At 36.2% G+C, this 12,094-nt stretch overlaps 2 protein-coding genes across 3 annotated transcripts; one reads left to right on the top strand and one right to left on the bottom strand.

Moving 5' to 3' along the window:
• Nucleotides 1-1,188: 1,188 nt before the first annotated feature.
• LOC7457908 (spliceosome-associated protein 130 A) lies at nt 1,189-7,537 on the top strand. 2 transcript variants are annotated; one of them, XR_002983409.2, is made up of 5 exons: nt 1,189-4,336; nt 4,472-4,963; nt 5,207-5,362; nt 6,009-6,486; nt 7,172-7,537. XR_002983409.2 is itself a non-coding variant. In XM_024607397.2 (4 exons), the coding sequence occupies exons 1-3, from the start codon at nt 1,325-1,327 to the stop codon at nt 5,342-5,344; spliced, it is 3,642 nt and encodes a 1,213-aa protein (XP_024463165.1). In that variant the 5' UTR covers nt 1,189-1,324; the 3' UTR covers nt 5,345-5,362; nt 7,172-7,537. The 2 variants fall into 2 exon arrangements, 1 of the variants encoding a protein (XP_024463165.1); XM_024607397.2 differs by lacking the exon at nt 6,009-6,486.
• A 422-nt stretch (nt 7,538-7,959) lies between these two features.
• On the bottom strand, nt 7,960-10,659 carry LOC7469795 (caffeoylshikimate esterase). The gene is made up of 8 exons (XM_052455521.1): nt 10,468-10,659; nt 10,246-10,290; nt 10,099-10,131; nt 9,848-9,974; nt 9,602-9,748; nt 9,368-9,498; nt 8,685-8,822; nt 7,960-8,593 (listed from the first exon to the last, which is right to left on the bottom strand). The coding sequence occupies exons 2-8, from the start codon at nt 10,246-10,248 to the stop codon at nt 8,219-8,221; spliced, it is 954 nt and encodes a 317-aa protein (XP_052311481.1). The 5' UTR covers nt 10,249-10,290; nt 10,468-10,659; the 3' UTR covers nt 7,960-8,218.
• Between the last annotated feature and the right edge of the window lie 1,435 nt (nt 10,660-12,094).

Raw genomic sequence — 12,094 nt, 5'->3', positions numbered from 1 at the left:
ATAAGATTGTAGTTGCGGTTATTTTTTTAAGTATTTATTACTTGAAAATACATTAAAATAATATTTTTTAAAAAAATTACTTTTAACATCAACACATTAAAATGATTTAGAAACATTAAAAAATATTAATTTAAAATAAATAAATAAATTTAAAATTTTAAAATTTTCAAAATAAATGTAAAAACAATTTTTTTTTAAAACGATTATAATTAGTACTCTCGTCCTGAAGATTCATGTTGTGCTCATAATAAAATAACCTTCTATTTCATAGCAATAGAAAAAAGTTCATTTGTCGATGTAAGATCAATAATTCAATACATAAATAAAGTTGGCCGCACTTAAAAGGCTCGCCTTTATGATGACCCTTCTCTTTTCACTTCCGATTTTTATGAACTAATTAAATTCGGAAACAAAAATAATAATAAAATCTTCTTTTTTTCGTTTTTGTTTAAGAATGATCAACACTCGATTGTTTCAAAACCTAACAAATTAGTTTTGATTTTTTTTTTTATAATAATGACAGTTGGTTTCGTTGTTTTTTCATAAAAATAAAATTTCTAATTTAAAAAAAACTAAAATCAGAAATAGAAAAAAAAAGTGATACCAAACAACTCTTTGATTATCAGCACACTTTGTATGAATACATTTGTTTTCTATAAAATATTTTATAATAAAATGTCTTTCTGATTTTTTTATGTATTTATTTTCTATAATATTTTTTAAAAGTTAATTAATATGATCAAATACTTTAGTACTATTCTGTAAATTGAGTTTATTTATTAAAAAATATTTTCATTATTTTACAAACAATAATTAACTTGTAATGTAATTTAATAATTTTATTATTATTATTATTATAACTTTCATCATTATTAATATTATTATTGTTACTATTATCCATAATTACTATTATTATTGGCTAATCACCACCACTATAATTTATACTTGCTCTCGCACATCACTACCAGCGCCATAATTATATATTGTTTTGCATTATCCGTAAAGTAAAATATTTTATAAGTAACAAATGCCCCCCCGTCCAATATAAAACATTAAGAGCACGGTTCGGTCTTGGATAAGCTATCCGGGTTTAGGGTCTAAACTCCAAGCCCGTTTTACTGGGGCTGTCCTTGTGAAGATAGTTGATGGCCCGAGTCTTGAAGTCCATTACCAGCGGTTCTCATTCTCATGTGCCAAGTCAATAATCAGACGACAAGTGATTTTTGTCGCAGAAATCCAGTCTCTCTCTAACTAGCTCTCTTCTTTAAAACCCTAAAACCCCGATCCCCACCATTTCACTCCCACTCCAAAAGCCAGCATTACCATGTACCTCTACAGCCTCACTCTCCAACGAGCTACCGGAATCGTTTCCGCCATAAACGGCAACTTCTCCGGCGGCAAAGCACAAGAAATCGTAGTCGCTCGCGGCAAAGTTCTCGATCTCCTCCGACCTGACGAGAACGGTAAGCTACAGACAGTTCTCTCTGTTGAAATATTCGGTGCTATTCGCTCATTAGCTCAGTTTAGACTAACTGGAGCTCAAAAAGATTATATTGTTGTTGGTTCTGATTCGGGCAGGATTGTAATTTTAGAATATAACAAGGAGAGAAATGTCTTTGACAAAATTCATCAAGAAACTTTTGGAAAATCTGGCTGTCGCCGTATTGTTCCGGGTCAGTATTTGGCTGTGGATCCGAAAGGAAGGGCTGTTATGATTGGTGCCTGTGAGAAACAGAAGCTAGTTTATGTTTTGAATAGAGATACTGTTGCTAGGTTAACCATTTCTTCGCCTTTAGAGGCACATAAGTCGCATACTATATGTTACTCAGTATGCGGTGTTGATTGTGGGTTTGATAATCCGATTTTTGCTGCGATTGAGTTGGATTATTCGGAAGCTGATCAGGACTCGACAGGGCAAGCTGCTGGTGAAGCGCAGAAGAATTTGACATTTTATGAGCTTGATCTGGGGCTTAATCATGTGTCTAGGAAATGGTCTGAGCAGGTTGATAACGGCGCTAATATGCTTGTTACAGTACCTGGAGGTGGTGATGGGCCAAGTGGAATTTTAGTTTGTGCGGAGAATTTCGTGATTTATAAGAATCAAGGGCATCCTGATGTGAGGGCTGTGATTCCTAGGCGTGCTGATTTGCCTGCTGAACGTGGGGTTTTGATAGTTTCTGCAGCAACACATAAGCAGAAATCGATGTTTTTCTTTCTGTTGCAGACTGAGTACGGTGACATTTTTAAGGTTACATTGGATCATGAGAATGACAAGGTTAAGGAATTGAAGATTAAGTATTTTGACACGATCCCAGTTACTTCTTCGATATGTGTGTTGAAATCAGGGTTTTTGTTTGCTGCATCAGAGTTTGGGAATCATGCATTGTATCAGTTTCAGGCCATTGGGGAGGAAGAGGATGTGGAGGCCTCATCTGCTACTTTGATGGAAACTGAGGAAGGCTTCCAGCCTGTGTTTTTCCAGCCAAGAGGGTTAAAGAATCTTGTTAGGATTGACCAGGTTGAGAGCTTGATGCCTGTTATGGACATGAAGGTTGCTAATATTTTTGATGAAGAAACCCCTCAGATATTTTCACTTTGTGGGCGCGGTCCTCGCTCCTCATTGAGGATATTGAGGCCTGGTTTGGCTATTAGTGAGATGGCTGTGTCACAGCTTCCTGGTGTACCAAGTGCTGTTTGGACTGTGAAAAGGAATGCTAATGATGAGTTTGATGCATATATTGTTGTGTCCTTTAACAACGCAACTCTTGTGCTTTCAATTGGAGAAACAGTTGAGGAAGTTAGCGATAGTGGGTTTCTTGATACCACACCTTCCCTTGCTGTTTCTTTAATTGGTGATGATTCTTTGATGCAAATTCACCCAAATGGCATAAGACATATTAGGGAAGATGGGCGTATTAATGAGTGGAGAACTCCTGGAAAGAGGACAATTGTGAAAGTTGGCTCAAATAGACTTCAAGTGGTTATTGCTTTAAGTGGAGGAGAGCTTATATATTTTGAGGTGGATATGACCGGTCAGCTAATGGAGGTGGAGAAGCATGAGATGTCTGGAGATGTGGCCTGTTTGGACATTGCCCCTGTTCCAGAAGGAAGACAGAGGTCTCGATTCCTAGCAGTTGGTTCGTATGATAACACCATCCGTGTCTTGTCTTTGGATCCTGATGACTGTATGCAGATTCTGAGTGTGCAAAGTGTTTCGGCGCCTCCAGAATCCCTCCTGTTTCTTGAGGTTCAGGCATCAATTGGTGGCGAAGATGGTGCTGATCACCCTGCCAGTCTTTTCCTCAATGCTGGTTTGCAGACTGGGGTTCTATTTAGGACAGTGGTGGATATGGTGACAGGCCAGCTTTCTGACTCCCGTTCCCGGTTTTTGGGTTTGAGGGCCCCAAAACTTTTTGCCATTAATGTGAGAGGTCGACGTGCGATGCTGTGCTTATCTAGCCGACCCTGGCTTGGTTATATTCACCAAGGGCATTTTCTGTTAACACCCCTTTCATATGAAACTCTTGAATATGCTGCTTCATTCTCATCTGATCAGTGTGCAGAAGGTGTGGTTGCTGTCGCCGGGGATGCGTTGAGGATTTTTACAATTGAGAGATTGGGAGAAACATTCAATGAAACTGCAATACCTCTAAGATACACTCCAAGAAAGTTTGTGCTTCAACCTAAGCGGAAATTGTTGGTCATTATTGAGAGTGATCAAGGAGCGTATACAGCAGAGGAGCGTGAAGCAGCAAAAAAAGAGTGCTTCGAAGCTGCTGGAATGGGGGAAAATGGAAGTGCCAATGCTGAGAAGATGGAAAATGGTGATGATGATGATAAAGATGACCCCCTATCTGATGAGCAGTATGGTTATCCAAAGGCTGAGGCAGACAGGTGGGTTTCTTGCATTAGAGTACTTGACCCAAGGTCAGCTACTACTACTTGCTTGCTGGAACTTCAGGACAATGAAGCTGCTTTTAGCGTATGCACTGTAAATTTCCACGACAAGGAGCATGGAACTCTCTTAGCTGTTGGTACAGCCAAGGGACTGCAGTTTTGGCCCAAAAGAAGCTTAATTGCTGGGTTCATTCACATTTATAAATTTGTGGATGATGGTAAAAGCCTGGAACTCTTGCATAAGACACAAGTAGAAGGAGTTCCACTTGCTTTGTGTCAGTTTCAGGGAAGATTACTTGCGGGAATAGGATCAGTGCTGAGATTGTATGACTTGGGGAAAAAAAGGTTGCTTAGAAAATGTGAGAATAAGCTGTTCCCCAACTCCATTGTCTCTATTCACACCTATCGTGATCGGATTTATGTGGGGGACATTCAAGAAGTATGTTTTTCTAAAATACCTTTAATCCGTGTATATATTTCTTTTAGATATTTGTTCATTTTTATATACATTTTCATATACTGATGTCCTACTTTTCCACCTAATGTTATGATGTTTTTGGTATCTACTTTGCAGTCATTTCATTTCTGCAAGTACAGGCGGGATGAAAATCAGCTGTATATTTTTGCTGATGATAGTGTTCCAAGATGGCTTACAGCATCATACCACGTAGATTTTGATACCATGGCTGGTGCAGACAAGTTTGGGAATATCTACTTTGTGAGGTTGCCACAGGATGTTTCTGATGAGATAGAAGAAGATCCAACTGGCGGAAAGATAAAGTGGGAGCAGGGAAAGCTTAATGGAGCTCCAAACAAGGTAGAGGAGATAGTACAGTTTCATATTGGTGATGTGGTTAATTCCTTGCAGAAGGCATCTCTAATTCCAGGCGGTGGAGAATGCATCATGTATGGGACAGTGATGGGGAGTGTGGGGGCCCTACTTCCATTCACCTCTCGAGATGATGTTGACTTCTTTTCACACTTGGAAATGCATTTGAGACAAGACCACCCACCTTTGTGTGGAAGAGATCATATGGCATATAGGTCTGCTTATTTTCCTGTTAAGGTAAGTCATTATAGGTGGTTTCATTTGATCATAGTTTCTCAACACCAATTTAAAATGTTACTAAAACCACTGAGTTGTTTCAAACAGGAACAATTCATTGCATGTACATATTTGTCTCAGTAATGTATTTGTTTTTTTTTTTTTAAGAAAATCCTGTCTTCATATTTTTATGTAGACTTTTGAAGCCATGCTGCTAACTGGTATTTTCTAAAAGAATGCTAAAGTCTTAAGGCAATTTTGCAGGATGTGATCGATGGAGATCTATGTGAGCAGTTCCCGACTTTGCCACTTGATGCACAAAGAAAAATTGCAGATGAGCTGGACAGAACTCCTGGGGAGATACTCAAGAAACTTGAAGAAGTTCGAAACAAGATCATCTGAGGAAGGATTAACTTGAAGGTGCCCCCTTTCCCCTTGTAATTATTGTGATCATCTTATTTTCTAGTTCAATATGCATTTGCACAGTTGTTTTAGATATTGCATGAATGAGACATATTTTCATGAATCCATGATAATGTATGCGTGGGTTCTTTTGGGATTCAGATTTGAAACTATACATGAACTTTTTGTACAATAAAAAAGGCTATGATGTGAAGAGTGTTGGGTTATTGAGGTAGTCACCCATGGAATATAATAAATAGGCATAAGAAGTCAATTAAATAAATTAAGTGAGATAAGGGAGAAGATGGTGCATCCTAGTTTTGCGTTAATTTTGATGAGCAAGTGTTGTTGATGAAGGCTCGTGTTCACCCTTTCATTTGTTCTATAAATGTACTTGGGTTTAAAGTATACTTGAACTGATATATTTAATGTTTATGGTTGGAGTTTTTGGCCAACCTCCCTTCTGCGGAAAGCTTGTCTGTGCTCTGCTGAACCTGTGATATGGCTAACTTCTTTCTTTGGATTTTTAAATACCTTTTGGTTTGTAAAAAGAAAAGAAAAAAAACTTCTTACAACTGCTTTAAATTGATAAAAATGAATATATTTTTTTTGAAAAGTATAGGTTATTTGGTAATTTTTTATTTTTTATTTCATTCTTTTACAGTGTCAAAGTCCATGTGCCATGTCAACCAATAAGTTTAGAAGCCTGCATCATATGGAAGATTGCTGGAGCGACCCTCAAAGAAGTGCACTTTATGATTGAACCCTCAGGAAAGGGGTTTGATTTTTGACCTTCTGGCCCTTCTATGAGAGGCTAGAAGATTTCAATGTCAACCCTCTTCTCCATGCAGTGGTTCTATCAAAACCTGTTGGCATAGGACCTGTATAGATAGTAACCTGAGTGTGGTTTTATTTAGCACCCTGCAAATGCGAGTGGGCAAGCTTCACTTTTTCTATAAGCAAATAGGAAATTGGTTTGCTTGCATGTAGTGCACCACGTTCTGCAAACCTAATGTGTGCTGGTGGTTTTGGCATGTTGTGAACCCTATTTATGGCTGAAGGTTGATACTTGCAATCATTGTCCACCTGGTGGCATGTCATTGACCTTGTGGCTGGTACTGGCTCGTTACATGGGGGCATATGTAAGTCTAGATGGTTAGCACTCACTGGTTAAAGGCTTTTGTGCCAATCAGTTTGTAAAATTTCAGTTGAAGAAGTCTTCTTGCTTTGGTTTCTTCCATTTTTCTGAATTTGAAATCTTTCTCACTGTGAATTGGTGATGCTGGAGGCTTATTTGCCACACTCTCAATGCAAGAACCTATCAGAACACAATCTTTATTTAAACAAGCTTCTAAGATGCACGCTAGGAATTGCAAGTTTTTATTTTTTTCCTTCCCCATTTTGGATGTGTCATTGTGCAACGTTGGGAATTATCCTTTACTGGAATGCTAATTGGCTACAAGTTTTGTTTTGGTGCATTTAATAAAGGGATAGATTTGTGATGTTAGCCTCAAAGCTCAAATGCCTTTTAATTTCCACAACTTTGATTCTCTTGTTTCTGGGTGTTAAACAAAATAAAAATTCAGTCGTTGCTTGGCTTTAATGTACTGGGATGCCATGCATGTAATTCATGGCCTTGCTGCAATCTGATCTACAACTTTGAAATGTGTTTAGCAGATAATTTCGAACAAGTGGAGGCTTAGATGATGATTTCTGCTAACTCATGTGCATACATATGCATCTGCATTAACAGCAGTTACATCTATGAATTTAGATTCTAACATGCTATGTGGTCTGATGATAGAGATTGCGGTTGTGTATGTGCAGGGGTCGTTGTATCTGAATTAATGATTGCTTTCTGCTAGTCACAGCGAGGTGAAGTGCTCTGGGCATCAGCTTTTCTAATTGAGGTAAAGATAATTTTTTTGAACAGCAGCTAGATAGTGATGGAGGTTGATGCTAGATCAGTTTTCGTTGGTGATGAAGAAGTCGCTGTAGAGAGAGCTTAGTTTGTTGTAAGATAAACAGAGAGTTGCAATGTCAATCTCTAAGATGGTAATATGTTATCATTTGTGAATTTGATGGCTGCTTAGATTTGTTGTTTCAAGTAGAAACGGGCAAAGGATTTTAAACTGGTGGATTAATGCAACCAGCAGAGCATGGCGTAGAAAATATGAAAGGTAGGTTAGATCTGCTCCCCACTGTGTGCTCGCTTTTTCCACTATTTTTGGATCAATTCGTTGTCGTGTTGGGGTCCGTAATTTTGATCGTGCTATTTTAGGTCCTTCATCTGGTTAAGCTCTCTATTATCTCTTTATTTTTTTCCTTACCCCACCGGAAAACTACCTGCCTGCCTCGAGATTCTCTCATCTACAGTGCTGGAATTAGTTGAATTAATCACGAATTTTTTATGCGATTTTTAAGCATCATAGCCCATCAACTAGAAATGGACATCAACCATTTTATTGATCCTACAAGTTACTTACATTTACCTGAGAACTGAAATTAGCTAATGAACACGTTTTCAAAATCAAGATAGTTTCCCGCTATGAAATTAAGGTAAGCAATGTAAAACAAAACAAACTTTTCGTACAGATGATGTTTAGGAGAGTGAATTAAGCATAATCAGAAGCCATTTTATTTTTATGTAGTTAAAATGTCCTTATCTCATAGTCTTAAGTTAACTTTAGGTGGAACTGTCCAGTCCAACAGCGACTATTGATGTATCTCATGCCATCACTTAGGCTGTCTTCTTCTTTTTATTTTTGTCTTTGCTCATTTTTGTAACTGAAACTCGACCGAGCACTCGTCAAATTGAAGAATAAAATCTTTCCCAGGAGAAGATCATCATCATCACCACTGAATTTCTTGCTCTTATTTAGACTTGGAAGGAGCATCATTCATACGTTTTTGCTCCATCTCCAATCTGGTATTTCCAAGATGAGTTCTGTTCCCTAACCAGTCGATAATGTCTCCAAAAACAATGTCGCGGTTTTCTACTGGTTCTCCATAGAGTAGACCGTGCCACATCTCAGGATACAGCTTAATGGTCTTGTCTGAACTTGAAGCCACACTGAAGAGTTTCTCGCTTACAGATTTATCTGTCACTTTATCTTCTTCACCGTGCAGAACTAGAAATGGCAATGACACTTCTTCAAGCCTCTGCTCAAGATCCAAGCTAATTCTTAGAAGTTCATGGCCGGTATTCAAGCGAGGTTTCCCGTTGTAGCAATATTGGTTCTCTCTAATCTGTAATTAAGACATCATTAATAAATTAATGCATCGTTTTAGTGGAAAAAGAATTTAATTATTAGTAATAAAAATTTGGAAAGAAATATACCTGCTGCCTTACTTCAGGTAGTTTAAAGGCAGCATCCACGATATCCTTAGTTGGGATTATTTTCCAAGTTGGAATGACACTGCAAAGCTTTCTTAAAATACTAATTACCATTTGAGGTGGCCTCACATCATCTGCAATCTGTAAATAAAATCAAGATCATCAGAGTAGATTCCCATGCCTTTTATTCAGCTAGAATGGGTCCAAACAGCTTATAGAGGACCAAATCAATAAAATGACCATAAATATTGCCTGCCTAACCAAGTTCTGCTAAGTTTTGTTGACAGTTGAAAGAGTTTTTTTAGTTGTCTTTTGTTGTGACCATTGACTAGTAGGATTGAACCTGAAGGTTCTCGGAGACAGTATTTCCGTACTATTTGTAGTTGTCGCACAGGTAAATCGCTCTTCTTTTGTTATGTTTGTTTGAATCAAAATTCTAGCCAGCTGCTTTAGTTTTTGTTTTCGTTAAAGTTTATTATCATACTCAAAATAAAAAATAAAAAAACAGAGAGGAGAAGAAAAGTAACAAGAACTGGATCCAATTTTGTAGGAAGACCATGGATAGATATAAATATATATAAGGAGAAGCTACCAAACGAGCTTGTCACTTTGGAAAAAAGGAAGTAATCTGAGAGAGATGACAAAGGGGAAAGTCCAAAAGTAAAGGACATGATATACAAAGTTACCTTACACATGGGTGCCACCAAGACTGCACCGTCCCAAAAATCTGGCTTCTTTCTGTGGAGGAGCAAAGCAACTGCTCCACCCAGGGATTCTCCTAACAGATATCTCATCCTCCCCTTGTTCTCTTGCTTCTCTAAAATTAAACAAAAACAAAAGTCTGGTCATAAAAATTCTTCAAAACAGCTGATACATCAAACAAATCACATGTTACAAGGAAAAATAAAATAAAATCTGACCACATATGCTTGTAAAATGACTTGAGCAATCATTGATGACATGATCCATGTTTTCTACATAGCCTTGTAAACCGGCTGATTTTCCATGGCCTTCATAATCTACACCATACACTGCAAAACCTGCCTTTGCAAGGCGAATAGCGGTGCCTGGAAAATTATAATGAAAGCACCCCTTAGCATTGAAAGACCAATTTTCTTTAACATGTTTAGAGCCTTAACATGTAGATTTAATTTGCAGATACTCACTATTCATGGTGATGCTGCATTCCATGGCATAACCATGGCAAATAAAGATCAAGGCTTTTGGTTCTTGGTTCATGGGAATCCATTTGCATGTGAAAAGCTTCATTCCTCGAGAATTCGACACAAACTCCTATAAAAATTCACAGAAGAAAACAGTTTTAAAATTGATAAAAAGAATAATAATAATATAATTCAAAAACAAAAATAACAAATGAACTATGGCCACATAAACATTAAGCATGAACTTATCTAACCTCATCATATCTGACATTCCCAGTCTCTCGTGCCTGAAAATATTAAACCCGAAAAGGAAAAGGAAAGAAAGAAAAAGGTAAGTAACAAAACAACAAGAAACAAACAGAAACAATAGAGAAACAGATTTTCCAGATACAGAGCTATACCATGACGTTGAAGGATATCCCGGAAATCTGAAACTTGATGCTAAAAAATCTCAGGGAACTGTTTTTTTGTATGAATAGAAAACTGGGATTTTGATGAGTTGGTGTAATATATATATAGATGTCGAGAACACAAGACTAAGCTAAGAAAAACAGACTATGGAGAGTTCAGGGTTTTGATAAAAGATTAAGATATAACAGGAAAATGTTCTATAAAATCCTAGATAAGGAAGGAAATATAAGACATACAAGGAATACAGAGGCAGAGAAAGGAAAGAAAGTTGATTGTTAGAGTTGTCTTCAGAATCTATCTGCACTTCATATTTATAGCTGTTTTGTGTCCGTACTTGGATAATTTTAAACCTGACAACTTGCTCGTGGCTGTCACCGTAAATTAGCAGGGAAAGGTGGAAAAGCTGAGTAACTGTATTGGATTTTCCTTAATTTCATATTTGGATTTGATTCTTCTTTGCTTAGATCATGCAGTGCTGTGGCATGGATAAGCAACTTGCCTTGGTGAATTTCTACCATATTTAAATTAGAAATCAAGTCATTATCCTTCGTAACTGCTTTTTGGTCAATGGTTTTCGCTATGCCTTTCTTGGTGTGTCTTAAGGGAAGCCTCCGGCACTTTCCTTTGCTGGCTGGGAAGGTCATCTGTCCCTTTAAAGAGAAAGAGCACGTACTGGTGCAAGGGTAATTCAAGTTTTTATCGTTACAAATCCGTAATGTGCAATAAATTAAAAAAAAAAATAGAGAGAAAACCATATTAGTCCGATACCTTATATTTCATATATGAGATATGTTTTGACTTTTGATTGTTCATCGACTAGAAAAAGAAAAGAAAAGAAAAGGAAGGGGAGATTTTCGATCCTTTCTGTCTGTTCTTACAGAAGTTTGACCATAAGTTTTTGTGACATCAAGAACATGGACCTGTAACAATAAATTTCTAGCAGTACTGTGCCGCCGGCGGAGTTAGTATTATTTATAAGGTAGGTCAAAATTAATTAATATAATAAGATATAATATTTATTTTAATTTATTGTACATTAGTTGTAAAACAAAACCTGTATAATTTAGTTTTATTCAAATAACTTACTATAAACATATAATGATCTTTATATAAAGTAAAATGTTTAGAGCAATATCAAATTGAGTCAAAGCAATGAAGTTAATTTCATCTTCATAATGCATCAATCACTTTAATATTGTTGGTCTTTATACCTATCAAATATAAACATATAAAGTATATAAGAAATATTAGCTAAAGCGAAGCATTATTTATGTTTGATAAACTTTGAAATAAAACAAAAAATAACAAAGAATCAATTCTTTTTAGTTTGTTCATCGTTCAGCCTAAAATCAAAACATATATCGTAAGAAAAAATTGATAATTTTGGTGGCTCTACTAAAAACAAAACATAAAAAAAAAATCCAAGCATAATCAAAACAAACCAATAAAATATATCTAATTAATTAGAAAAAAAATCATTATAACAAGAATTCAAAAAACAATTGGTAGAACTAGCAAATTTAAGAAAACAAAATGAGCAAAAATAGTAGAATTATAAAAGAACCTCATCAAATTATTACCAAACATCTCAAAACAAAACAAAAATAGATTTTAAATTTAAATTATCTTATTTTGTTTGATAAAAAATAAATTAATTAATAACTACACTTCAATTTTTTTTGTGAAAACTTTTTACTTGTAATTTGTGTTTTTATTTTTTTATTTGATCGGCTGCAACCTATAAAATTTATATTAGAATAAATTAATAGATGTATTTTTTTATTTTTCAAAGTAATGCCTTCGTATTGTTTCAAATTGCATCGGCAATTTGGCCGTCTT

Source organism: Populus trichocarpa, chromosome 8 (genome assembly GCF_000002775.5).
Source record: "Populus trichocarpa isolate Nisqually-1 chromosome 8, P.trichocarpa_v4.1, whole genome shotgun sequence".
Taxonomy (NCBI): Eukaryota; Viridiplantae; Streptophyta; class Magnoliopsida; order Malpighiales; family Salicaceae; genus Populus; species Populus trichocarpa.
The sequence above is the reverse complement of the archived record's forward strand: the minus strand, read 5'-3'. Positions and strand labels throughout refer to the sequence as shown.

What these genes read in the sequence shown, in the direction of transcription:
- LOC7457908 (XM_024607397.2), top strand. Translation starts at nt 1,325, where the DNA reads ATGTACCTCTACAGCCTCACTCTCCAACGAGCTACCGGAATCGTTTCC. An exon ending in ATGTGGGGGACATTCAAGAA is followed by an intron (nt 4,337 to 4,471) that starts GTATGTTTTTCT and finishes TCTACTTTGCAG; the next exon opens with TCATTTCATTTCTGCAAGTA. An exon ending in CTGCTTATTTTCCTGTTAAG is followed by an intron (nt 4,964 to 5,206) that starts GTAAGTCATTAT and finishes GCAATTTTGCAG; the next exon opens with GATGTGATCGATGGAGATCT.
- LOC7469795 (XM_052455521.1), bottom strand. An exon ending in ATGCAGCATCACCATGAATA is followed by an intron (nt 9,749 to 9,847) that starts GTGAGTATCTGC and finishes ATAATTTTCCAG; the next exon opens with GCACCGCTATTCGCCTTGCA. An exon ending in TGGTGGCACCCATGTGTAAG is followed by an intron (nt 8,823 to 9,367) that starts GTAACTTTGTAT and finishes TTTTATTTACAG; the next exon opens with ATTGCAGATGATGTGAGGCC.